Source organism: Salvelinus sp. IW2-2015, linkage group LG13, assembly GCF_002910315.2.
Source record: "Salvelinus sp. IW2-2015 linkage group LG13, ASM291031v2, whole genome shotgun sequence".
In the NCBI taxonomy this organism is placed as follows: Eukaryota; Metazoa; Chordata; class Actinopteri; order Salmoniformes; family Salmonidae; genus Salvelinus; species Salvelinus sp. IW2-2015.
The window spans coordinates 5,332,713-5,359,684 of NC_036853.1; the positions used below are offsets into that span (position 1 = coordinate 5,332,713).

The 26,972-nt window shown below is 43.0% G+C and overlaps 2 protein-coding genes across 2 annotated transcripts; both read left to right on the forward strand.

The window, feature by feature from the left end:
* The first annotated feature begins 70 nt into the window (after window positions 1-70).
* lrrc10 (leucine rich repeat containing 10) lies at window positions 71-1,134 on the forward strand. Its single transcript, XM_023998845.3, has one exon. The coding sequence runs from the start codon at window positions 182-184 to the stop codon at window positions 1,034-1,036; it is 855 nt and encodes a 284-aa protein (XP_023854613.1). The 5' UTR covers window positions 71-181; the 3' UTR covers window positions 1,037-1,134.
* Window positions 1,135-5,082: 3,948 nt separating this feature from the next.
* Window positions 5,083-26,686, forward strand: fnbp4 (formin binding protein 4). The gene is given in 19 exon segments (XM_070446342.1): window positions 5,083-5,278; window positions 5,836-5,916; window positions 7,518-7,636; window positions 13,523-13,703; window positions 13,842-13,992; window positions 15,628-15,721; window positions 15,844-16,170; window positions 16,379-16,574; window positions 17,840-17,949; window positions 18,088-18,192; window positions 20,272-20,312; window positions 20,314-20,345; window positions 20,348-20,405; window positions 21,968-22,025; window positions 22,027-22,149; window positions 22,449-22,575; window positions 22,829-23,013; window positions 25,595-25,752; window positions 26,195-26,686. Coding segments are annotated over 19 exon segments (2,355 nt in total). The 5' UTR covers window positions 5,083-5,163; the 3' UTR covers window positions 26,289-26,686.
* Window positions 26,687-26,972: the final 286 nt, after the last annotated feature.

A 26,972-nucleotide genomic window follows, 5' to 3' on the forward strand; every position in this document is an offset into this window, starting at 1 on the left:
CCAGTGTTATTCTTGTTGTTTTTTGTAAAATGGCATCAGACTTGACAGCTTCTACTGCTAATCATGACAGTTAGAGAATGGACTTTCCTGGACATTCTTCCATGAGCTGCTCACTCCCCCCTCAGCTCTGCGGCTGAACCAGAGTGGGTGTAGGGCAGCATCAGGGACACTCAGGCTTCTCATGATGGGGAACGTCATACGTGGCGCTGTGGCCTTCATCCCCTCCGAGCGCTGCCAGCGTTTCCTGGTGGGCGACCTGAAGGAGATGCCTCTCGATCGGACACTAGACCTGAGCAAACTGCAGCTGCGTCGTCTTCCTGTGGCTGCCTGCCTGTTCAATGAGCTGGTCAAGCTCTACCTAAGTGGCAACAACCTGAGCACCCTACCTGCAGACTTGCAGGGCCTGAGGAAGTTGCAGCTCTTAGCTCTTGACTTCAACTGTTTCGAGGAGCTGCCTGCGGCTGTGTGTCAGCTACCTCAGCTTAACATCCTGTATCTGGGCAACAACCAGCTCTGGTGCCTCCCCCGGGAGCTGGGCGAGCTGAAAGAACTTAATACCCTGTGGTTGGAGACTAACTGTTTCACTGAGTTCCCCAGTGTGGTCTGCGACCTCCCCAACCTCAAGACGCTCCATCTGGGGTACAACCAGATAAGCAAACTGCCCATGGAGCTCGGTGGGTTAGAGGAGCTTAGGAGTATCTGGCTAGCCGGGAACCAGCTGTGTGAGTTCCCGCCAGTGTTGCTCGCCATGCACCTTCTGGCCGTGATCGATGTGGACCGCAACAAAATCCGCCGCTTTCCTGGTCTGTCCCACTTGCAGGGGTTGAAACTGGTAATCTACGACCACAACCCCTGTGTGAACGCACCTGTGGTCGGGGAGGGGGTCAGAAGGGTTGGACGCTGGGCAGACAGCTCGGATGATGAAGAGGATGGTGAGGATGGGTCGAAAGTGTGTGAGACTCCGACTGAGGTGAAGGAACTTGCCTCGGAGGGACAACTGGACTCACTACTTGAAAAGGGTTGTGGAAGCATCTGACCTTCAACCGTGGATAAACTGGAGAACAGGATGCCAGTCAAGTGGAGCACTTACTAGAGAACGGCCACTTACTGGAGAATGGCCAGCAGCCAGGCCTGATGGTGTTTTGTTCCAAATATGGTCAGGCCAATGATATGGACCTAAACACGGATGACAAATAATAAGCTGTTACGATTGGTTTTCCATCATGATGAAACATGGACCTCACGAAGAGCGCCAGGAGGAATCTGATATGAAGTTCTCTACTTTTACATCACTGTCTGCAGACTTGAATGATTTTATTTTGCTCGTATTCAGTTAATTTTACAGGTGATTTTCCAATTCAATTCATTTCTGGAGACATGACCCCCTGGGCACACCACGTCATTTCAACATGGAAATTGGGGTAATATTGTTGAGACGTTGATCAATGAGATTTCAACCTTTAATCACCCACTCAAAAATACAGACAGAAGTTTGTTGTATTCCCAATGTGTTATCACTATGGTTTCAACCATCTGAAAGCACAACCAAATTCCAATGGAAAAACAATGTTTGATTTTTTTGTTTTGTTGTCATCTAAAACGTGTTATCACAGCACTTGAAACCATTTAAAAGCACAACAAAGTTAGAATGGTAATACAATGTCAGATCTTTTGTATTTATACAACAACTTAATGTGTTATCACTGTGCTTCATCTAATAGCAGAACCAAATGACTTGGATTGCAGTTGAGATTACATTAAAAGTACATATTGCAAGTGATCAATGCTGTTAGAGATTCTGCACAGATTATTTAAGCATTTGTGAAGATTTCCACATACCTGCGACCTTTGCATCTTGAACAAACATGCTTTCTATGATTACATAGGAAGACATTTATAGTTACATTACGGTAACCTCAACATGTGGCCATGGATGTGTTACTCATTTTAAGGTTGAATAAATAATATTACATTAGTTTGTAAAATAGCCTTAACTTTAGGCTATTTACTGTCTTACAAAAGTAATATTGGATTGTGTTTGGTTGACAACGCAACCAAATATCAACATTTAAAGGATATCTAATGCTTGCATAGTTTCATCTGAGCCACTGGCTAAATCATATGCTTTACATTTTATTTTTGGTTTAGTTGGAGATGTGAATCCAACATAATTTGTTAATTTGTCGACAAGTTAATAGGATATTTACTGTATTGCAAAAGTGATATTGAATTGTGTTTGGTTGTCAACGCAACCAAATATCAACATTTGAATGAGATTTATGTATCTTTTGTGCCACTGACTTGGTCTGACTTTAATTCCAGTCTGTCTACAAATTATTAATTGATATGTTGGATTAAAGTCTCAACCAATAATCAAGTTAAATAATAGGAATACATAAAAAAAAAACTTTAAATGCACTTCAAATAAAGATTGATTTATTCCCATTCATTAATTTCGATTTTTGGTTAAGATGGAAACATTAATCCAACATATCAATGATTAACTTGTAGATTAAATTTGAAATCAACCAAAGCTTGAAACTCTAGGCCTTTATGTATTGTCTATTTTTAGTTGAACCCTGGGTTGAATTGAAACAATAGCGGTTGATTACATAGCAAATGTTATAGGTCTGAATAGTATCATTGATAATATATGACAAATAGAGTATGGTTACCCTTTAGAATGCCTTTGAGAGTAACAGTGKATATATTTAATTATTAAGAGATCTATCAATAATCATTATCATGATAGCACATTGGTAGTCGTCAGTGTCAAATATCAAAGCTAAGCAGGACTGGGCCTGCTTAAAAAAAACCTGGATGGGATATCAAATGAATAGCTGTTGTAGATAGGTCAAGTAAGAGGTGCTGCCCGGCCTATAGTTTTTTTCTGATAGTGGATATACAATTGAAGATCTGACATTGTTTCAATGGTACAAACTCAACATGTGTTACACAAGGTTTGCCTATGTTGAAAATTACATTGATAAATTATTTCAAATCCTATGTATTTTCCATGTAGATTCCACATCAAAATAAGTTGACAAATTACATTGACACAATGTTGATTCAACCAGTTTGTGCCAAGTGGGAAGGAAATTCTGCCAGGTGACTCTATTCATGAACCTTTGCTGGGGACAGCATACTTACTGTACAGTGCATTTGGAAAGTATTCAGACCCCTTGACTTTTTCCACATGTTATGTTACAACCTTATTTTAATATGGATTACATAGTTTTCATTCAGGATGTCTCTGTGCTTTGCTCCTTTCATCTTTCCCTCTGTCCTGACTAGTCTCCCAGTCTCTGCCGCTGAAAAACATCCCCACAGCATGATGCTGCCACCACCATGCTTCACCGTAGGGATGGTGTCAGGTTTCCTCCAGACGTGACACTTGGCATTCAGGCCAAAGTGTTCAATCTTGGTTTCATCAGACCAGAGAATCTTGTTTCTTATGGTCTGAGTCCTTTAGGTGCCTGTTGGCAAACTCCAAGAGGGCTGTCATGTGCTTTTTACTAAGGAGTGGCTTCCGTCTGGCCACTCTACCATAAAGGCCGGATTGGAGTGCTGTAGAGATGTTTGTCCTTCTGGAAGGTTCTCCCATCTCCACAGAGGAACTCTGGAGCCCGGGTTCTTGGTCACGTCCCTGACCAAGACCCTTCTCCCCCAATTGCTCAGTTTGGCCGGGCGGCCAGATCTAGGAAGAATCTTGGTGGTTCCAAACTTCTCCCATTTAAGAATGATGGAAGCCACTGTGTTCTTGGGGACCTTCAATGTTGCAGACATGTTTTAGTACCCTTTCCCAGATCTGTGCCTCGACACAATCCTGTCTTGGAGCTCTATGGACAATTCCTTCGACCTCATGGCTTGGTTTTTGATCTGACTTGCACTGTCAACTGTGGGACCTTATATAGACAGGTGTGTGCCTTTCCAAATCATGTCCAATCAATTGAATTTACCACATGTGGACTCCAATCAAGATGTAGAAACATCTCAAGGATGATCAATGGAAACAAGATGCACATGAGCTCAATTTCGAGTCTCATAGCAAAGGGTCTGAATACTTATGTATATAAGGAATTTCTGTTTTTTATCATTTGTCATTATGGGGTATTGTGTGTAGATTGATGAGGAGGAAAAAATATTGAATCAATTTTAGAATAAGGCTGTAATGTAACAAAATGTGGAAAAAGTCAAGGGGTCTGAATACTTTCCGAATGCTTAGTATGTACTGTATAGTATTGTGAGTAGGTATTATTTTCATAAAAAGATTGAATACAGATAATGTCGTCATAGGCTATTATAATTCACAGAGGCAGTGTTGAGTCACTTTTTGGTTATCAGTTGACTAATGACTTTACATAGACCTACCTAATTTTCCACATTTCTCCAGCATATGAAAAACTGTCCCTACCTGCCAAGGCTTATTTCTGTGAGGTGATTAATATCTATGATGGATGGTTAAAGTCAAGCTATGCACCTTTCATCCAGAGTTATGCATAATTTAGGTTATCTGACAGATAGGGTCGTATATTTGATTCAAATACTTTTAATGGGTTTTAATATTATCACAGGAGCTTCTTATCTATAATAAAATAAAATAAAAACAGCTGTATGAGACTAGCTCTAGATATGACACACACGTGGAATATTGTGCTATCTGAGATTGAGTAGTAGGCTACAAGAACAACAAATGTTGCCTAATCAAATCATGCTGAATATTTTTTAGTTATCACACTGTTGGCAGTGCACTATTGTAAGAAAAGCTTGTGATGAAGTTATGATTATGATGATGGTGATTTTGGTCTTGAAATATAGCAAACATATGAATGTACTTCATTTAGACTCTACTACTTTAATCCAATCAAATGTTCACAAATTAAATTTATATAATCTACTACTAACGCCTACAGGACTTCCGTATGTCATCTTCCCTCAATGATGTTCCCTATACACATGTAATATAAATATAAGAAATACACAAAAACAGGTCTTATAAAACAGCATTAGAACTTTTGTACAAATACCCTCCCTTTGACACCGGATGTGTTGTGGATAGTTTCTATTTTTTATTTCCAATGGTACAAACAGCAACGCCTTTGGCTCGGTGGGCTAGTGCATAGACGCTGCAACCATATACCTCAGTGGGACCAGAGACCAGCGATGGGAAAGAAAACTCGCACAGGAACAGGAGGACGCAGAACAATACTGCAGCTTTTCCCACCTCGAAGCGGGGCCGTTTGTGGAAGAGAAGACTCTTTAGGTTCAGCATCCGAAGGTAAAAACACGATGACCATATCATATTTTATGTTTTGGTTTTCGTTCCGTGGATGATTCGTTCAAAATCGGGCCCATTTTTCGCTGATCACACATTGTAGAAGCTAGCTAACTGGCCTAGCCGGTGACGTAGCCTAGCTAGGTTGTCTAGTCAGTCGTTCAGAATGTAACGTTATGTTCCGGAAATGAATGCATTGTTTTACTTGTTCACTATATTTAAATAACTAGAAAAATACAGAAGAAATAAAGGCAACACTATAGATTGTGGGGTGTTTCTAAAGTGTTAAGTAGCTAGGTAGCCTAGCCAGCTAACGTGAATATGTTAAGCTAACATATTGCGCAAATAGCGATTTGTTGTCGCGTGCGGCCTGTTGTGTGATTTGGTGACAAAACACTTAACACAAACTAGCACGATGACAATTTATACAATTAGCTATGCCTATCAATGGTAGCTGGACTTGCTCTACTGAGCCCTCTGCTCAATCCAGACCACATCTAGCTAGCTAAATAATCCATTATTCAGCCATTTTAACAATTGCAATTATGTGTGTTTTGCAGACGAGCAGGAGGGTAACTCGGATGAATACAGTTTTCCAAGAGAAGTAACCACAGAAATGAGGATGCCCGTTAAGGCCACAGGTAAGATACAGTGCCTAAAGAAAGTATTCCCATCCCTTGACTTGTTCCACGTTTTGTTACAGCCAGAATGTAAAATGGATAAAATTGAGATTTTGTCACTGGCCTACACACAATACCCCATAATGTCAACGTTTGTTTAACAAGTAACAGCATAAGTTGCATGTAATCACTGTGTGCAATAAGTGTTTATCATGGTTTTTGAATGACTACCTCATCTCTGTACCCCACACATACAATTATCTGTAAGTTCCCTSAGTCGAGCAATGAATTTCAAACAGATTCAACCACCAAGACCATGGAGGTTTTCCAATGCCTCGTGATGATCACCTTTTGGTAGATGGGTTAAAATAAAAAATCTGACATTGAATATCCTTTTGAGCATGGTGACATTTATTAATTACACTTTGGTTGGTGTATCTATACACCCAGTCACTACAAAGATACAGGCGTCCTTCCTAACTCAGTTTACCGGAGAGGAAGGAAATGGCTCATGGATTTCACAATGAATTAAATGGTGACTGACTATAAAATATTTAGTTTAATGGATGTGATAGAACTGAGGATGGGTCAACATTGTAGTTAATCCACAATACTAACCTAAATGAAAGTGAAAAGGAAGCATGTACAGAATACAAATATTTCAAAACATGCATCCTATTTGCAATAAGGCACTAAAGTTATACTGCAAAAAATGTTGCAAATAAACTTTATATCCTGAATACAATGTTTGGGTCAAATCCACCACATCACGAGTACCACTCTTCATATTTTCAAGCATGGTGTCAATGTCATGTTATGGGTATGCTTGTCATCGGCAAGGACTAGAGTTTTTAGGATTTAAAAAAAAAAACGTAATAGAGCTAAGCACAGGAAAAAATCATAGAGAACCTGGTTGTCTGCTTTCCAATTCACCTTTCAGCAGGACAATAACCTGAAACACAAGAAATCTACACTGCAGTTCCTTACCAAGATGACATTGAATGTTCCTGCTGTGCCTAACTACAGTTTTGACTTAAATCTGATTGAAAATCTGTCAAGACTTTGAATGGCTGTCTAGCAAAGATCAACAATCAACTTGACAGAGCTTGAAGATTTTTATAAAGAATGGGTGAACTTTATACAATCCAGGTGTGCAAAGCTCTTAGACTAACTCCCAAAAGACTCACAGCAATAATTGCTGCCAAAGGTGATTCTACAAGGTATTGACTCAGGGGTGTGAATGCTTACATAGATTTATGTATTTCATTTCCCCAAAATTCGCCAAAATGATTACATTTCACTGTCGTGTGGGGGGGGGGGGGTTATTTAATCGATTTTGAATTCGGGTTGTAACACAATATATAATAAGTCAGGGGGTATGAATACTTTCTGAAGGCACTCTATGCCATATTGGTGTGTGTGTCCTGGCACATCTATCTCTGCTTGTGTGAATTTGGTTCAAACCCAGGTCTCCTGCCAGACAACTGTTGTCCTGCTGAGCTCAAGCCTATGCATTAGCTGGGGGAGGTAACACAAGATGTCTTCAGGGCTGTTTACTAATCGTGTGCACAAGCATAGTTGTCTATGTACATTACCTGACCAGTGACTGCGTTTCTCCTCAGAGGGTCTTTCCCTCTTGGGGGCCTATGAGGACAGTGATGAAGAAGAGGATGCCGACCCACAGCCTCCCACTGTCAAGACCCAACACCAGTCTGCAGATATACTCGCCAACTTCATGGCCGTGAGTATATCAATACTCTATTTCTGTTAGGGCTGTCCCCGACCCCACATTTGTTTTGGGTCGACCGTAGTCTGTTCTTTCAACCAAACGCAATTGTTTAAAAACATTTGTCTCCATATAGAGACACAGCCTATGTTTTAATAAATCAACTAAACGAATCAAAAAAATAAACGTCCCTTTTTCAGGACTGTCTTTCAAGGATAATTTGTAAAAATCCAAATAACTTCACAGATCTTCATTGTAAAGGGTTTAAACAATGTTTCCCATGCTTGTTCTATGAACCATAAACAATTAACGGTCGTTAATACACTAACAGCTTACAGACGGAGGCAATTAAGGTCACAGTTATGAAAACTTAGGACACTAAAGAGACCTTTCTACTGACTCTGAAAAACACCAAAAGAAAGATGCCCAGGGTCCCTGCTCATCTGTGTGAACGTCCCTTAGGCATGCTGCAAGGAGGCATGAGGACTGCAGATGTGGCCAGGGCAATAAATTGCAATGTCTGTACTGTGAGATGCTTAAGACAGCGAGACAGGACGGACAGCTGATCGTCCTCGCAGTGGCAGACCACATGTAACAACACCTGCACAGGATCGGTACATCCGAACATCAGACCTGCGGGACAGGTATAGGATGGCAAAAACTGCCCGAGTTACACCAGGAACGCACAATCCCTCCATCAGTGCTCCGACTGTCCGCAATAGGCTGAGAGTGGTTGGACTCAGGGCTTGTAGGCCTGTTGTAAGGCAGGTCCTCACCAGACATCACCGGCAACAATGTTGCCTATGGGCACAAACACACCGTCGCTGGACCAGACAGGACTGGCAAAAAGTGCTTTTCACTGACTAGTCATGGTTTTGTCTCACCAGGGGTGATGGTCGCGTTTGCATTTATAGTCGAAGGAATGAGCGTTACACCGAGGCCTGTACTCTGGAGCGGGATAGATTTGGAGGTAGAGAGTCCGTCATGGTCTGGGGCAGTGTGTCACAGCATCGGACTGAGCTTGTTGTCATTGCAGGCAATCTAAATGCTGTGTGTTATCCTGATCCTATCCTCATCCTGACATGACCCTCCAGCATGACAATGCCACCAGCCATACAGCTCGTTCTGTGCTTGATTTCCTGCAAGGCAGGAATGTCAGTGTTCGGCCATGGCCAGCGAAGAGCCCGGGTCTCAATCCCATTGAGCACGTCTGGGACCTGTTGTATCGGAGGGCTAGGGGAATTACTATCTTGTCTCATCGCTACAACTCCCGTACGGGCTCGGGAGAGACGAAGGTCGAAAGCCATGCGTCCTCCGAAACACAACCCAACCAAGCCGCACTGCTMCTTAACACAGCGCGCCTCCAACCCGGAAGCCAGCCGCACCAATGTGTCGCACCAACCGTGCACCTGGCTACCTTGGTTAGCGCGCACTGCGCCCGGCCCGCCGCAGGAGTCGCTAGTGCGCGATGAGACATATGGGTTCGCGCCCAGGCTCTGTCGCAACCGGGAGGTCCGTGGGGCGACGCACAATTGGCCTAGCGTCGTCCGGGTTAGGGAGGGCCCGGCGGATAGGGATATCCCTACCGGCCAGACCCTCCCTACCCCGGACGATGCTAGGCCAATTGTGCGTCGCCCCACGGACCTCCCGGTTGCGACAGAGCCTGGGCGCGAACCCAGAGTCTCTGGTGGCACAGCTAGCGCTGCGATGCAGTGCCCTAGACCACTGCGCCACCCGGGAGGCCACTCTCAGTTAAGTTTGCTGAAAATAAATGCTGTTGACAGTCAGAGGACGTTTCTTTATTTGCTGAGTTTATATGCACCAAGCTTGTCTGTTTTTAAGGGCACTGTTTGAAATAATTAATACACACATGACTCAAGGTAGACAGATAAAGATGGACCAGAACCTGTTCCTTACCCTCCTCTTGCTGGCCTTTGCTGATTCTGCCATTACGCTCCTGAAGTTGCCTGTAATATGCTACACCAGGGGTTTGCAACCTTTCTCATGTAGAGTGCCAATTTACAATTTCTACCAATCTAGCTGCCACTTCTGATTTTTCATTTACACACTTTTGTTAACATGTTTTTTTTTGTATTTTTTTTTTTTGTATTGCCATCTAGGTAAAAATAGCCTCCATAAAGCCAACACAAACATTGCAGGTAGAAAATATTCTGATTTTAAAATATATATATATATATATATATAATTCCTATGAATCATATTGGAGGTTTGTTCATTTTCGTTCAATCACATTCTCCCTCTACTCTGCCTGTCTGCATCAAACTTGAAACATTGTATCAACTGGGACTGGTGACAGCTCATGCTTAAACATTGTATTAACTATTCTGGGACCTCAGTTTCCTTGTCAGTGAGCTCCAGACACTGCTGTATTTGCGCAAGGGATAAAAATTTATCAGATATACAGTAACAGTCAAAAGTTTAGACACCTACTCATCTTAATTTTTTTACTGTTTTCTACATTTGTAGAATAATACTGAAGACATCAAAACTATGAAGTAACACATGGAATCATGTAGTAACTAAAAAAGTGTTAAACAAATCAAAATAGTTTTGAGATTCTTCAAAGTAGCCACCCTTTGCCTTGACAGCTTTGCACACTCATGGTATTCTCTCAACCAGCTTCATGAGGAATGCACCTTTTGGCTGCTTTTCCTTCACTCTGTGGTCCAACTCATCCCAAACCTTCTCAATTGAGTTGGGGTCAGGTGATTGTGGAGGCCAGGTTCTGATGCAGCACTCGTCACTCTCCTTGGTCAAATAGCCATTGTCCTGTTGGAAAAACAAATCATAGTACCACTAAGCGCAAACCAGATGGGATGGCGTATCAATGCAGAATGCTGTGGTAGCCATGCTGGTTAAGTGTTCTAAATAAATCACTGACAGTGCCACCAGCAAAGCACCATCACACCACCACCTCCATGCTTCATGGTGGGAACCACACATGCGGCTACTCTGCGTCTCACAAAGACACAGCATTTGGAACCTAAAATGTCATTTGGACTCATCAGACCAAAGGACACATTTCCACCGGTCTAATGTCCATTGCTTGTGTTTCTTGGCCCAAGCAAGTCTCTTCTTATTGGTGTCCTTTAGTGGTTTCTTTGCAGCAATTTTAAGACAAAGACCTGATTTCATGCAGTTTCCTCTGAGCAGTTGATGTTTGTTACTTGAACTCTGAAGCATTTATTTGGGGGCTGGTAACTCTAATGAACTTATCCTCTGCAGCAGACGTAACTCTGGGTCTTCTTTTCCTGTTGTGGTCCTCATGACATCCAGTTTCATCATAACGCTTGATGGTTTTTGCGACTGCACTTGAAGAAACTTTCAAGTTCTTGACTTTTTCGTGTTGACTGACCATGTCAAAGTAATGATGGACTGTCGTTTCTCTTTGCTTATTTGAGCTGTTCTTGCCATAATATGGACTTGGTATTTTACCAAATAGGGCGATCATCTATATACCCCCCTACCTTGTCACAACTGATTGGCTCAAACGCATTAAGGAAAGAAATTCCACAAATTGGCATTTAACAAGGCACACCTGTTAATTGAAATGCATTCCAGGTGACTACCCCATGAAGCTGTTTGAGAGAATGCCAAGAGTATGCAAAGCTGTCAAGGCAAAGGGTGGCTACTTTGAAGAATCTCATAAAATATATTTTGATTTAACACTTGGTTTCTACATAATTCCATATGTGTAATTTCATAGTTTTGATGTCTACGCTGTTATTCTACAATGTAGTAAAAATAAAGAAAAACCCTGAAATGAGTAGGTATGTTCAAATTTTGACTGGTACTCTATATCAAAAATATAAACGCAACATGTTAAGTATTGGTTTCATGAGCTGAAATGAAATGTTCTATACGCTCAAAGCTTATTTCTCTCAAATTTTGTGCGCACATCTTTTTACATCTCTGTTAATGAGAATATCTCCTTTGCCAAGATAATTAATCCACATGACAGGTATGGCATATCAAGAAGTTGATTAAACAGCGTGATCATTAAACAGTTGCACCTTGTACTGGGGACAATAAGGCAACTCTAAAATGTGAAGTTTTGCCACAGATGTTTTGACGGAGTGTGCAATTGGCATGCTGACTGCAGGAATGTCTACTGCAGCTGTTGGCAAATTTTACGTTAATATCTCTTAGCCAGCAGTATACCACCCTGCATCCCACTGCTGGCTTGCTTCTGAAGCTAAGTAGGGTTGGTCCTGGTCTGTCTAGATGGGAGACCAGATGCTGCTGGAAATGGTTTTGGAGGGCCAGTAGGTGGTGCTCTTTCCTCTGGTCTAAAAGAATATCCCAAAGCCCCAGGGCAGTGATTGGGGACATTGCCCTGTGTAGGGTGCTGCCTTTCGGATGGGATGTTAAATGGGTGTCCTAACTCTCTGTGGTCATTGAAGATCCCATGGCACTTATCGTAGGGGTGTTAACCCCGGTGTCCTGGCTAAATTCCCAATCTGGCCCTCATACCATTACATTTGGCTCATTCATCGCTGTAACTATTCCCCCCCCCCCCCAACTTATCAGGTCAAATATGAAATGAATAAAAAATACCATAACCACGCTAGCCCAGGACATCCGTATCCGGCTTCTTCACCTGCGGGATCGTCTGCGACCCGGACAGCTGATGAAACTGAGTATTTCTGTCTGTAATAAAGCCCTTTTTGTCAGGGGAAAAACTCATTATTATTGACTGTGCCTAGCTCCACAGTGGGTGGACCTGGCTCCCAAGTGGATGGGCCCATGTCCGCCCATGCCCAGTGACGGGAAATCCATAGATCAGGGCCTAATTTATTTATTTCCTTATGAACTGCAACTCAGTGAAATTGTTGTATATTGCATTTTATATTTTTGTTCAGTAATAATTACGTTTCCACGTGATCAGAGCATGATATTTTTCCATTTCACACCGAGGTTCAGTGGCTATCGAAAGGGAGAGCGCTGGAAAGACTATTATTCTCAATGGATGTAAAAACACTTAGTTTGCTTGCTGTTTTGAGGTGAAGAGATTACTTTGAGAAGTTCCACGGGTCATTAGTGGTTGTGAGTTAAGGCAATCAGAAATACTATCAGACATCCCCAAATGGGCACATTTATACATTTGTCCACAGGCCGTGTAGCCTAGGCCTACTGTTCCTTACTCAACATTGACAGGAGTGCTCCAAACAATACAATAACTACATTGACCACTTAAATTATACTGAAACTTGTTTCTCACAAGTGTAGTGTAGGTTGTGAGCTCTGCACACAACTTGTCCACTCCGACAATGAGAGTGGTAAAGGACGATAATGTATTAAATTGATTAACATAATTTCTAATCTGTTTACACTAATTTATGGGAATTAACTGTAAATGTACTACTGGTGATATAGGTAACAGTGAATGATACAATTCACACAATGAAGTTATGAAACAATTTAATGCGCATGAGTTGGCGAGAGTGCGTTCTGGAGAGAGACGCACCTTGTGCAAGCCACGCTTCCCTTCTTGACTCAACATTTAAAAATTATACCTAAGACACGTTATCTTCACACATACTGTAGGCCTAAGGAATATTCTCTCAAACGGTGTCTGGTTCAAGGCAGTAGCCATTTATGGAAAACAATGCAATTTCACTTTTTGTCCTTTTTTATCAACTTGCTTGGCATGCCAAGGCTAATTCCCTCGCGGCACGCGTGCCTTACGTTGCTGATGCCTGTCTAGAGTGATGTGCCATCCCCACAGCCTCCGCAATGGATTAGTCTACTGATTCAGGTGCGAATCAGACGCTATACAAGTGATTGCCACGTGTTGGCCTTTATTTCCCTGATTTGTTAATGTCATTAGGCAAGTTTTATTCTTTTAACAAACTAATTTAACTGTGCCCCCCCCAATAGGAAATTGACGCAATCACTACACAGCCGGGCTCAGAGGAGCCCACAGGGGATCTGTCGGCCCCAGCCCCCACCCCACCACGTCCAGAACCAAAAGCCCAGCAACATGCCTCTGAGATGGGGACAGAGCCGGAGAGTACTGGGGCGGACTTCCAGTATGATACCCATACTTCACTCGCTGGAGGTGACCGGTTTTATTGTATTTCATACATTTGTGCAGAACTTACCTGAAGTTCAGTTGGCCAGTTGGACACATTGTTTATGACAAGTGTGCGGTTCTGCTGATCTAGAGTTCCTTCCTTATTTGTTTCCTGTCCACCAGTGGGAGGATTGGAGATGGGGGACTGGCAGGAGGTGTGGGATGACAACACAGGTTGTTACTACTACTGGAACACTCAGACCAACGAAGTGGCCTGGCAGCTGCCTTATTACCTGGCCCACCAGGTGCAGGGCCTGCAGCAGTACACAGACAGGTGAGATGTTAATTACTACCTGGTAGAGGTCGACCGATTTTTATGATTTTTCAACGCCGATACCGATTTTATTGGACGACCAAAAAAGCCGATACCAATTATTCGGCCTATTATTTTTTTGTAATAAATGACGTTTACAACAATACTGAATGAACAAGGAACACTTAATATAATACATAAGTAACATCTATTTAGTCTCAAATAAATAATGAAATGTGTTCAATTTGGTTTAAATAATGCAAAAACACAGTGTTGGAGAAGTAAAAGTGCAATATGTGCCATGTAAAAAAGCTAACATTTAAGTTCCTTGCTCAGAATATGAGAACATATGACAGCTGGTGGTTCCTTTTAACATGAGTCTGCAATATTCCCAGTTAAGTTTTAGGTTGTATTTATTATAGGACTATTTCTCTACCATTTGTATTTCATATGCCTTTGACTATTGGATGTTCTTATAGGCACTTTAGTATTGCCAGCCAAATCTCGGGAGTTGATAGGCTTGAAGTCATTAACAGCGCTGTGCATCTCAGCATTGCTAAGAGCTGCTGTTTGAATGAATGCTTACGAGCTTGCTGCTGCCTACCACCGCTCAGTCAGACTGCCCTATCAAATCATATACTTAATTATAATATAATAAACGCACAGAAATATGATCAAATCATTAATATGGTCAAATCCGGAAACTATAATTTTCTTTCAGTGAAATACGGAATAGTTCCGTATTTTATTGAACGGGTGGCAACCCTAAGTCTAAATATTACTGTTACATTGCACAACCTTCAATGTTGTAAAGTAATTATGTAAAATTCAGGCAAATTAATTACGGTCTTTTGTTAGGAATAAATGGCCTTTCAACAGTTCACAACGATCCAGGCGGCCCAAACTGCTGCATATACCCTGACTCTGCTTGCACTGAACGCAAGAGAAGTGACACAATTTACCTAGTTAATATTGTCTGCTATCATGAATTTCTTAACTTCATATGCAGTTTTTTTTTTTTATATACTTGTGTATTGATTTTAAGAAAGGCTTTGATGTTTATGGTTAGGTACTTTATTGCAACTATTGTGCTTTTTTTCACAAATGTGCTTTTGTTAAATCGTCAAGTTGAAGTAGGATGTGATTCGATGATAAATGAACAGGCACCGCATTGATTACATGCAAGCTAGTTAACCTAGTAATATCATCAACCATGTGTAGTTGACTAGTGATTATGTTTAGATAGGTTTAATGCTAGTTAGCAACTTACCTTGGCTCCTTGCAGCCACAAGGTCCTTTTGATGCTGCACTCGCGTAACAGGTGGTCAGCCTGCCACGCAGTCTCCTCGTGGATTGCAATGTAATCGGTCATAATTGGCATCCAACAAGGCAGATTTACCGATTTGTTATGAAACTTGAAATCGMCCCTAATTAATCGGCCATGCCGATTTATTTTTAATTGGTCGACCTCTACTACTTAGCCCACCAGGTGCAGGGCCTGCAGCAGTACGCAGACAGGTGAGGTGATAGTGGATGGTACAACATAATATAGAAATGTTAGTCATACAAGTGGATTTGTATGCTACAGCATGACTCTGAAATGTGTTTTTGTTCTTAGAAAACAAGTTAAATCTAAAACTGTTTCATCCCCTGTAGCTCAACAGTCAATGGCAATGGAGCTACACAGAGTGCAGGTTGCTATGCTGAACAACACTCCACTGTTAGTGCCCTAACATCCAAGACAAAAGTGGTGAGTTATTTGACTGCTTTTGTGCTCAGTGATTCAGTGTGAATCCCCAAAAAGTACTTGACTGCCCATTTGTTGGCAAAAGTGTGTCCGTGTATGTCTAACTTTGAGTGTCTCTTTGACAGGAGGTGATGGAGAGTGTGGTGGCCCTTACCAGTGAGGAAGAGGAGCGTCATGGTGTGGCCGCCTCCCTCCTCGGCCCCCTCATCCCTGCAGAGGTGAAAGAAGCGGAGGAGAAGTGGAGGAAAAGGCTGGTGGGAGGGCTGGAGGAGAGGGAGAACAGCTTGGAGGATAGCCTCCCAGGGTCCCCCGCTCCTCCACTGAATGAGCCAGACACCCCCACACACCCCCTGAGGGACCAACGCAGCAGGAACCAGTCTGAGGAGGACTCTGATGCAGAGGAGACAGAAGAGGACACCATGGAGCTGGAGCTGGCTCTGGACAGGAAAAAGGTCAGCTTATGTTTTATTCATCCTTTATTTAACCAGGGATGTTGCATGTACATCTCTTTCAAGGGAGTTTATATATTGTAACTCTTTTGAAAAGGTCACAAATGTTGACAATTTAACACGTGCAGAACTAGTGTGTACGGTTGGGAGTTATCCTTTACAACGAATCCAACATGAGTATCTTTCCTCTTTTTGTCCCTCTGCCCCCTAGGCTGAGCTGCGGGCGTTGGAAGAGGGCGATTGCAGTGTGGGGGGCTCCAGCCCCTGTTCTGAGGCCAGTCAGGAGGCCGCCGCCGGGCCTCATAGCCTGCTTCCGAAAAAGGCCATGTGGAAGACGGCCTTCCTGAGAGCAGCCAGCCCCGATTCAAACAGCAGGGACTCAGATACACGGGAAGATCCAGACACAGGTGAGTGTCTGGAGAACTGTTAGGATGCGATCCAGTCCAGATACACAAACTCTGGGCAGATTACATTATTATATTGTTCTGATGTGGTTCATCCTGGGATGTAAACTCTTCTCTAGGACCAGGGCTAGACATCCACTTTTTTACCCACTAGTCTTTTGAACAAGTAGGACTTAAGCTCAAGTCACTTGGTCTGTAACACCATAGTCCAAAAAGGTAACTGAAAATTGTTGTATGTTGCAAGGAACCACTTCACAAAATAACATTATTACTGGTATTGACAATGGAAGGCTGCTGGTCTGATCTCATGTATTACATCTCCTGCCTTTGTGGCCTTGAGCAAGGCACTTAACCCCCCCCCCCCAACAAAGTAAAATACTGCACTGATGGGCTACTGTATAAAACACATGTGGTCCGTCAACCCTCCATCTGGAGAGCTACTGGGTGTGCAGGCTTTTCATCCAACCCTGCTCAAACACCAGCGGCGGCTTATCTAGGTCCTGTTGAGCAGCTGATTTTATTTCTACTCTTTTTACAATGTGGTATGTTCAAGCAAGACTGGCCCAAAAGCCTGACACATTACAATTACATCCAACTACTTACAGTTTGTCTTCATAAAATAATTCCCTCATTCAGTGAACCTGGAATAAAATGGCTAAGATGGGTGAGGTAGCTAATTCAGTGTTCAGAGGAGTTCTTGACAGCATAGYAGTTAATTTCTCAGAATTACATATGCCAATATTGAGACTGTTTTACAACTGGAGTATGCAGCATTGGTTTTATTGCTGAACCAAAATGGATTAAAACTGGGCAAATAACTCACTAGCAATTATCAACAAATGTGCAAACGCGACTCGCTTTGATCTCAAAAGAAAGACTGCTCATGCCTGTCAATGCAGGCCTACAATTATTATAGTCCAACACGCTCTGCAGAGATTGGTAGGGCAGAGAGCAGAACATCGCATCCGGAGGACACTTTGGTCTAAATCTGATCCAATGTTGATCGGAGTAGCCTAATTGTTTTTGATATCATAACTTTTTTATATGATCTTTTTTACTTGTCCATTCAGACAACGGATCTGTAATCTGCTTGTTTGTAAAAAATTAAAATAAAGTGTTATAAATTAAAAAAAATACTTGCCCCTTGCAAGCGGACAGCGTTAATGTTGAGCCCTGAGGACTTAAGATCTGATATGCTGCCCAGACCAACTCTGTCATACACATGTAGGGTTAGCCTTAATACTAGTCCTCTTATGCATGTTTTGCAGCACATTCCAAAGTCCCAGAGAAGGACGGGGAAGAGGAGGACAAGGAAACTGGGGACAAAATGGTTACTAATGTGCCACCAAAGGAGGAAGTCGAAACTCCAGAGCTCAAGGTACTGAAGCTTTATCAACTCTCGCACCAATTTAACTCTTTGTAGTAGGGCCTCGGCATGAGAACCGTGTGCCTAGTCATGAGTGATTTTAAAAATAACTGGTGGCTAACTAATTAATAAAATGTTTTGAATGTTCAGTTTCAGATCGGTGAACTTGCGAACACCTTAACCAGCAAGATGGAGTTTTTGGGGATCAACAAGAAAACTATCTCCAACTTCCAGCTTCTTCTGTTACAGACTGAGGTAGGAGGACCATAGTCTGTCATAGTTTACCTACAATGACAGCCTATATCTTCAGGTCCAGATTATATTCTCTTGGCCTTTAAACTGCATTAGTTGGCTAGCTGCATGACTCAATGATGGGAACTTTTACAGACCTGTACTGAATGACTGATTGCAAGTTATTGTTCTGATGGGAGGTGTTTTGTTTTTTATTAACCTTTCACGAGTATCAATCCCGGATCCGGGAGCACCCCCCACCCCCCACACACTGATTAGCATAGCTAGCATAGCCACAAGTAGATAGTAGCATCTAAATATCATTAAATCACAAGTCCAAGACACCAGATGAAAGATACAGATCTTGTGAAAAGCCACATTTCAGATTTTAAAATGTTTACAGGAAGACAAAATATGTAAATCTATTAGCTAAACACGTTAGCAAAATACACCACTATTCTAACTCCATCAGTTTCTTACTCCTTCAGGTGCTATCACCAATTCGGCTCAACTAAGATATTGATAGCCAATAACCTATAAAAAAAACCATCAGATGACAGTCTGATAACATATTCATGGTATAGGATAGTTTTTGTTAGAAAAAAGTGCATATTTCAGGTAGAAATCACAGTTTACAATTGCACCGACCATCACAAATCGACTAGAATTACTAGATAGAGCAACGTGTATGACCAATTTACTCTCATAAACACATTCATAAAAATAGACAAAGCATAGCAATGGAAAGACCCAGTTCTTGTGATTTCAGACCATATTTCAGATTTTCTAAGCGTTTTTCAGCGAAAACACAATAAATCGATAAGTTAGCATACCACATGTGCAAACGTTACCAGAGCATCGATTCCAGCCAAAGAGCGCATAAACGTAATCACCGCCAAAATATATTAATTTTTTCACTAACCTTCTCAGAATTCTTCCGATGACACTCCTGTAACATCATTTTACAACATACATATACAGTTTGTTCGAAAAGGTGCATATTTAGCCATACAAAACCGTGGTTACACAATAAAAATACTAGGAAATCAAGCCTCAATATGTCTGACGTCATCTATCAGAGTGATCTAGTTTAATTGAAAGCTAATCATATACTTGACTAAAAAATACAGGGTTGACAGGAATCGAAAGACAAATTAGTTCTTAATGCAATCGCTGATTTACATTTCTAAAATTATCCTTACTGTGCAATACAGGTTCGCCAAGCGAAGGATAGAAAACAAAATGGCGAAATATGCGTTAAAAATTTCGACAGAACAACTTTATCATATTAATATTACTTACTATGAGGTGATTTTACATGGATTCTTGGGCAATGTATTATTTTTTTTCTTTTCTTTGCGGTTAATTCTCTTGTCAAAGTGTTTGTCCGTCTAAATGCCCGCTAACGTTCAACCAGGACCCCGAAATGTGCCCGGTGCTTCACATAGAAATGCATCAAAATCGCACTAAACGGATATAAATTGCTATAAAAACGGTTTAAATTAACTACCTTATGATGTTTCTAAGTCCTATATCGAATTAAATTACAGACGGATACATTTCAAGTTGATAACCGAGCCTGTGAAATGGCATCCGGAGGTCCCTTCCTGCGTAAGGGCGAGCGTCGAAAGGGGGCTACTCTCACTCCTTGGTCTTTTATAACCTCTGAGAGCTACCTAGAAGGCCCATTCCACTTCTCATTGGTTACTGACATCCAGGGGAAGGCGGGTGCAGTTCGTGTCGTTCCATAGGATAGACAAGAACTTAAAAACTGATCTGAAACCAGAGCTTCGCTCTCAGACCTTTCACTGTCTGTCATGGATTTCGCTGTAGAAAGAGTTCTGGGTCACCCACAGACAAAATTTCAACTTGTATGAAACTAGAAAGTGTTTTCTATCCAATAGAATTAATAATATGCATATTGTACGAGCAAGAATTGAGTACTAGGCAGTTTAATTTGGAGACGACAAAAATGCTAATTCGGAACGCACCCCCTGTAGTCGCAAGAAGTTAATTTGATCACCATCTCATTTTAGAAAACAAGGTGCATCTCTAACAGTCTCATCCCCCCCCCCCCCCCTCTTTTCCCTTCCTTTCTGTCAGACGCGGATCGCTGACTGGCGGGAGGGGGCTCTGAACGGATCATCTCCGCCGCAGGCTGCAGGAAGCCGCCGAGCACATAAACATTACGAACTTAACGCCGCCCCTAAAGGCTGGTCGTGCACCTGGGCAGGTACGCGCTCCTTACTCCTTTAACATCTTTAATCACCCCCCCCCCCCCCCCAACCCCTGTGACAACGACCCCCTCAGAGCTGGGGTCGCCACCTTTTTAACCTGATATGGGGGAGATCCTACCAATCTGTGGATTACATGAAATGGAGACACTGTGATGCAATGCTGGCACTCTGCACTGCCAGTTAAGGGAGCAGCCTGATCCCCACACACTACCACCAGAGACGGGACAACCTGTCCTGTCCAACCATAGCCCAGACTCTGGCTCTTGTATTTTGGGGGGGACTCTGTAGACTGCTTTGGGGGTCCACTTAGTGGAACAGGGGTACGGTAGCTAGGAAGGTGGTTGTGCGCGAGAGCTTTGCACTTTACAGGACTACAGCCCCAGAATGCATTGCTGGCGGACAGTGACCCCCCCGGAAACGAGATGTCACAAACCGTTTCAGTTTAAAGCGAAAACGGAGCGTTGACGAGGACCCAGCAGGTCAGACCAACTCTATTTCATATGTTTCCTGTTTTTATTCCTTGATTGACTGAAAATTGATAGATATTTCTGATGTAAAAAAAAAAAAACATGTATAAAGTGTTTAGTTTCTTTGCATTTGGTTGTTGAGTTGATGATGAAGAATGCCTATATCTCTGGCATATGTTTGGGGGCAAAAGGTGTTTGTTGTATGTTGTCATGACAAACATTATGTGAACTACTGAACCCTGCTTGATCGACTTTACAGGACCCAAGCTGTTTGTTTTGGTTTGTTAATTTGGTTTTTTGAGAGCGTTAAGGTGGGTTCCCCATCAATCCATCCGGCCCTTCTCCTGGATGGCTAACCTGGCTGTCCAGCCCAACATTCCCCCTCTGTGGCAGTCCCATCTCCCTACACCCCCCCCCCCCCCCCTGCCCAAAGTATACAGAGACTCAGCCAGTTATGAGGCCAGCTGTTGAGACTGTCTTGTATCTCTGTTCCCCTCCTTCTAGAGAGCAGAGGAGGTATTCTATACCAATGACCGCACCAGTGCCTCCCAGTGGACTTCCCAGCAGAGGAAGATGTGAGGAAGTAGAAAATACCAAGACATCCATAGATGGGGACCCCAAACCCCCGCCCGTACCCACTGGTGGGCTTGCAGTGCGCAGGTCAGTCCCTAAGACCCTTCACTGTCCTCTTACAGGCCCATAAACAGCCACCGTATCTACAGGTCCAGATGAATCTCTTAGCCTTGAACCACACTAGTTGGCTAGTTGCATGACTCTCAATGACTTTTTCACGGACCTGTACTGAATGACTGTGATTGCAAAACAAATCTGAAGGGAGATGGACAGCTTAGCACATTGGCTTTCAGCAGCTAACTAGCAAGTCTTGAGCTATGGAACCTGCCACGGTCATATGTTACTAACTAGTCAATATTTGGTAACCTTACTCCTCCATCTGACAAAGAAAGGGTACACAACTAACCCCAGCTTTTATAACATTTCTATCATATTGCAGGACTTCAGACTTCACACCCATCCGTCCCCCCTCGCTCCTTCCCTCCTATTGGTCTGTGCTCAGCCACTTCCCACCCTGACCAGCCCCTCCCCCTGCCGACTCTCCCCGCCTCCCCCTCCACCCCCAGAGTCACCTCCCCCTCTCCCCCCCTCCTCCTCTGGAGGATGATGGAGAGATAGAGGAGGTAGAGATGGAGGATGATGATAGCGAGCCTCCAGCACCTGGAACAGAGCCGCCACTCCCCCCAGGGGTTGTTGGCATGAAGGTATGTGACCATTCTACTAATCCAGACCTCAAATGTCATCTAGTAGTCTTGTGAATAGACTTAAGAACACTTTTTAGATGACAGCTTAGTCCAGCAGTTGCCAAGTGCCAGTCAGTGGGCCTGCTGTTTTTTGTTAACTTAACTCTAAATGATAACTTTCACAGACCAGTACTGAATGAATGTGATTGCAACCCCCAAAACATCTGATCGGAGATGTGCATAACAAGCATTTCGTTGTACATTAGCATAAGATGGGCTTTTACTGTAAGCTTATCTTTTTCAGTATTTTCTCTCCTCAGGTTGTGGAGTCTACAGCCTCGCTGGGTAAGAGTCAGAAACGCAAGGCTTCAGGATCAGGTCAGCTGACCAAGGCTGTAACCATTGGCAGCAGCGCCATCCTCTACACACAGACCATCGCCACAGCAGGTAAAAAGCAATGATGTCGTCAGCCTGCTGGTTTTCATGTTAACATTACTCTTGAAGTAGCAGGACTCTCAATGATGAGAACTTTCACAGACCTCTACTGAATTACTGTGATTAAGTATTTTTCTGGTGGGAGATGTAAGACACTAGTGTCTCACAGTATAGGTGTTTGGTGTTTAGAGATCACATGGTTTGCAATTAAACTGTAGGGCTTGTATCAAATAGTTGACTTTTGTGTTCTGTCCTGTGATGTCAGGAGCTGCCTACTGGGGTGTGTCTGCGGTAGCTACACCTCCACTGCCTTCTGAAACCGTGGCCCCACCTCTCCCACCTCCCCCTACCCGCCCCCCGCTACCCCCCACTCAGGCCCCCTCTGCCCTGGACCCCACAGGGTTTAAAACACTGCTAACAGACAAGACCAAGAAACTAAAGAAGGATAAGGTGGGTGTCTTTGATTTTCATTGATTTTCATATCCAATTAGTGATATGACAAAAAATGCTTGACGTTTTAAACATTAATTTTTTTTTTTTTTATCATGATGCGAATTCACAATCCAGATATGGTTCTGRGTCTAACCGCTAGGTGACAATGCAGTTCAATCTACCGCAGTCCTGGCTACCTACCTACCGGTCYTCACGAGTAACCACAGCCACAGTCATAAAGCCCACCTACTTCTACAATTTCCTGTTTTCATAAATTCTTACAATCTAGGCAATTTTGACTTTATGGCTGTGGTAACTTGTGGAAACCCTACCTTATGGCGCTCACCTTACTGCTGTTTTCCACCCACTCAGCAACAATGGTATTAATGCCATTTTAGATTCTCAAGTGCCTCTCTTCCATTTTCTTTTAGTACGTACTTCATGTCCCACTTCTCATCAATGTGATGGCTCATTTCAATAACATGACAGCATGTTAATGGATGGCCAACAATCTGTCAGCGCCACGTATGGTCTTTGAGAGCTTGCAGAGAACAGTCAAGCTCTCAAAGACCATACGTGGCGTTGTATTTTTATGATGCTCAGGACCTATTAATTGTGGTTGTGATAACTTCACTGCGACGTTGTACAAAGAAGGGGGTGGTTTCAGTTAGGATTTTTATTTTAGACGTTATTGATCCCAAATTAGTTTAAATGTCACACCCCTATATACAATAAAGCCCAGCCGTGAGCTGCCCAGTAACGTGAGCCTACCAGAAGAGCTAAATGCCTTTTTATSCTCGCATCGAGGCAAGCAACACTGAAGCATGCATGAGAGCACCAGCTGTTTCGGACGACTGTGTGATCATGCTCTCCGTAGCCGATGTGAGCAAGACCTCCTTTTTAAGCAGGTCAGCATTCACAAGGCTGCAGGGCCAGATGGATTACCAGGACATGTTCTCGGAGCATGCGCAGACCAAATGGCAAGTGTCTTCACTTACATTGTCAACCTCTCGCTGTCTGAGTCTGTAATACCTACATGTTTCAAGCAGACCACCATAGTCCCTGTGCCCAATAAAGTGACAGTAACCTGCCTAAATGACTACTGCCCCGTAGCACTCATGTCGGTAGCCATGAAGTGCTTTGAAAGGCTGGTCATGGCTCACATCAACACCATCATCCCGGAAACCCTAGACCCACTCCAATTCGCATACCGCCGCAACAGATCCACAGATGATGCAATCTCAATCGCACTCCAGACTGCCATTTCCCACTTGGACAAAAGGAACACCTATATGAGAATGCTATTCATTGACTACAGCTCAGCATTCAACACCATAGTGCCCACAAAGCTCATCACTAAGCGAAGGACAATACCACTCCCTCTGCAACTGGGTCCTGGACTTCCTGATGGGCCACCCCCAGGTGGTTAGGGTAGGCAACAACACATCTGCCACGCTGATCCTCAACACAGGGGCCCCTCAGGGGTGCGTGTACAGTCCCCTCCTGTACTCCCTGTCCACCCACATGCGTGGCCAAGCAGGAACTCCAACACCATCATTACGTTTGCTGACGACACCGGTGGTAGGCCTGATCACCGAGTATGATGAGACAGCCTATGGAGGATGTCAGAGACCTGGCAGTGTGGTGCCAGGACCACAACCTCTCCTTCAACATGAGCAAGACAAAGGAGATGATCGTGGACTACAGGAAAAGGGGGGCCGAACACACCCCCATTCTCATCGATGGGGCTGTAGTGGCGCAGGTTGAGAGCTTCAAGTTCCCTGGTGTCCACCAACAAACTATCATGATCCAAACACACCAAGAAAGTTGTGACGAGGGCACAACAATGCCTTTTCCCCCTCAGGAGACTGAAAAGATTTGGCATGGGTCCCCAGATCCTCAAAGTTCTACAGCTGCACCATCGAGAGCATCCTGAACGGTTACATTACCGCTTGGTTTGGCAACTGCTCAGCATCCGATCGTAGGGCGCTACAGAGGGTAGTGTGTACGGCCCAGTACATTACTGGGGCCAAGCTTCTTGCCATCCAGGACCTATATACTAGGGCAGGTCAGAGGAAGGCCCAAAAAGTTGTCAGACTTCTCTCTTTGCTATTGCATGGAAAGCGTTACCGGAGCGCCAAGTCTAGGTCCAAAAGGCTCCTTAACAGCTTCTTAACCCCCCCKTTTTGTTTTTACACTGCTGCTACTCGCTGTTTATTGTCACTTTAACCCCTACCTACATGTACAAATTACCTCGACTAACATGTACCCCACACATTGACTTGGTACCGGTACCCCCTGTCTTTTTATTTTTTACTTAAGAAAATATTTACTAAATAAACTTAACTGCATTGTTGGTTAAGGGCTTGTAAGTAAGAATTTCACTAAGGTCTACACCTGATGTATTTGGCGCATGTGACTAATAACAATTGATCTGTTCTATGCATTGAGGAGAAAGGATTGTAAAAGATCAGCAGTCTAATTTGATGTATAAAAAAAATAATATATTTTGAAGCATCTCCTAGTAGAATCAAATCACTGATGGCATTAAATGACAATCCCTCACTCTCTCCGTTATTCCCCTGGTTGCTGTGTCTAGTCGAAGAAGAGCAAGACGAAGATGCCGTCCCTGGTAAAGAAGTGGCAGAGCATCCAGAAAGAGCTGGACGAGGAGGAGCAGGCTAGTTCTAGCGACGAGGACAGGGACCAGCTCAACAAGAGGAGCATTGAGGAGTGGAAACAGCAGCAGTTACTCACGTAAGAGCCCCCCCAAAAAATTTTTTTTTATACGTTGTACATTTCTTGGGCCTTATTAAGAATCGCACAGTAGGCTTGCTGATCTGGGATCAGGTCACTGTCCATGTATCTTATTCATAACGATCTAAAAGGCTGATCCTACATCAGCACTCCTACTCTGAGACACTTGATGCATACAGCCTCTGATTWKATTTTTTTTTTCTTTTTTTATGTAGAAGTCTGTTTGATCTAGTCCAGCAGTGGTTACTGTTCCTTAGTGTACCTGCTGTTTTTGTTGACATGCCTCTCAACGATGAGGACTTTCACAAACCTGAGCTGAATTACTGTGATTGCACACTATTTTTGTGTTGGGAGACATGCATTAGGTTTTTATATTTTAACTTGTAATGCACACGTTTTTGGTGAAAGGCAGTAAGAAATAGATTTATCTGTTGGATTGCAGGGGTAAAGCTGGAAAGAACGCAAACTTTGAGGCTTTACCTGATGATTGGCGAGAGAGGATGTTGAAGAAGAGGAAGATGATGAAGAGCACGTAACACACACTCCCCTCCCCGCCTACACACTCCTCCTAAACCTGACTCCAAACGTTGGATAAGAATGAGAGGACTGACTGTGCACTTGACTCTCACTGTCATTTTGAAACAGGTTTTGAAAAGCCCCTCATATCTTCGTCTGTGAATACATTGGATGGGCTTGAATGTTTTTTTTATTTTCTTGGCTGTAAAACCCACTAGTGTTTTTATATGGTAACCTGGACTCTCCTACCAAACTTCCCCCTCTACCTGTTTAAAGCATAAATGCCGTTTTCTGTGAAACGTTTGGCACTAAGAATGCTGGAGTTTCTAAATCTTTGTTTGTAATGGAGATCAACTCTTTGTTTTGACCTCCCCATGTTCCTCTTGCCCATTTTAATAAAATATCAATTAATAACATATTCCTAATAACTGCTGTTTCTCTGAGTAATCCACTGTTCCATTTTATTAGAGGGTGGATGGAAATGCAATGCGCTGTCTTTTCTAATGCTTCAACTATAGTAATTGACAGTACTTTTAGTTTATTCATGGTATGTCCTGAACATACCCTTTCAGGTTTTCTTATCTGACTTCAGATGGGAGTTTTAAGTGATGTATAAAAGTGAATTATCACATGGCCCTATAGTGGAACCTCTAAATTGCAACACTTCTCTGCAGTTTTTCAATTTAAGCCAGTAGGTGAGTATG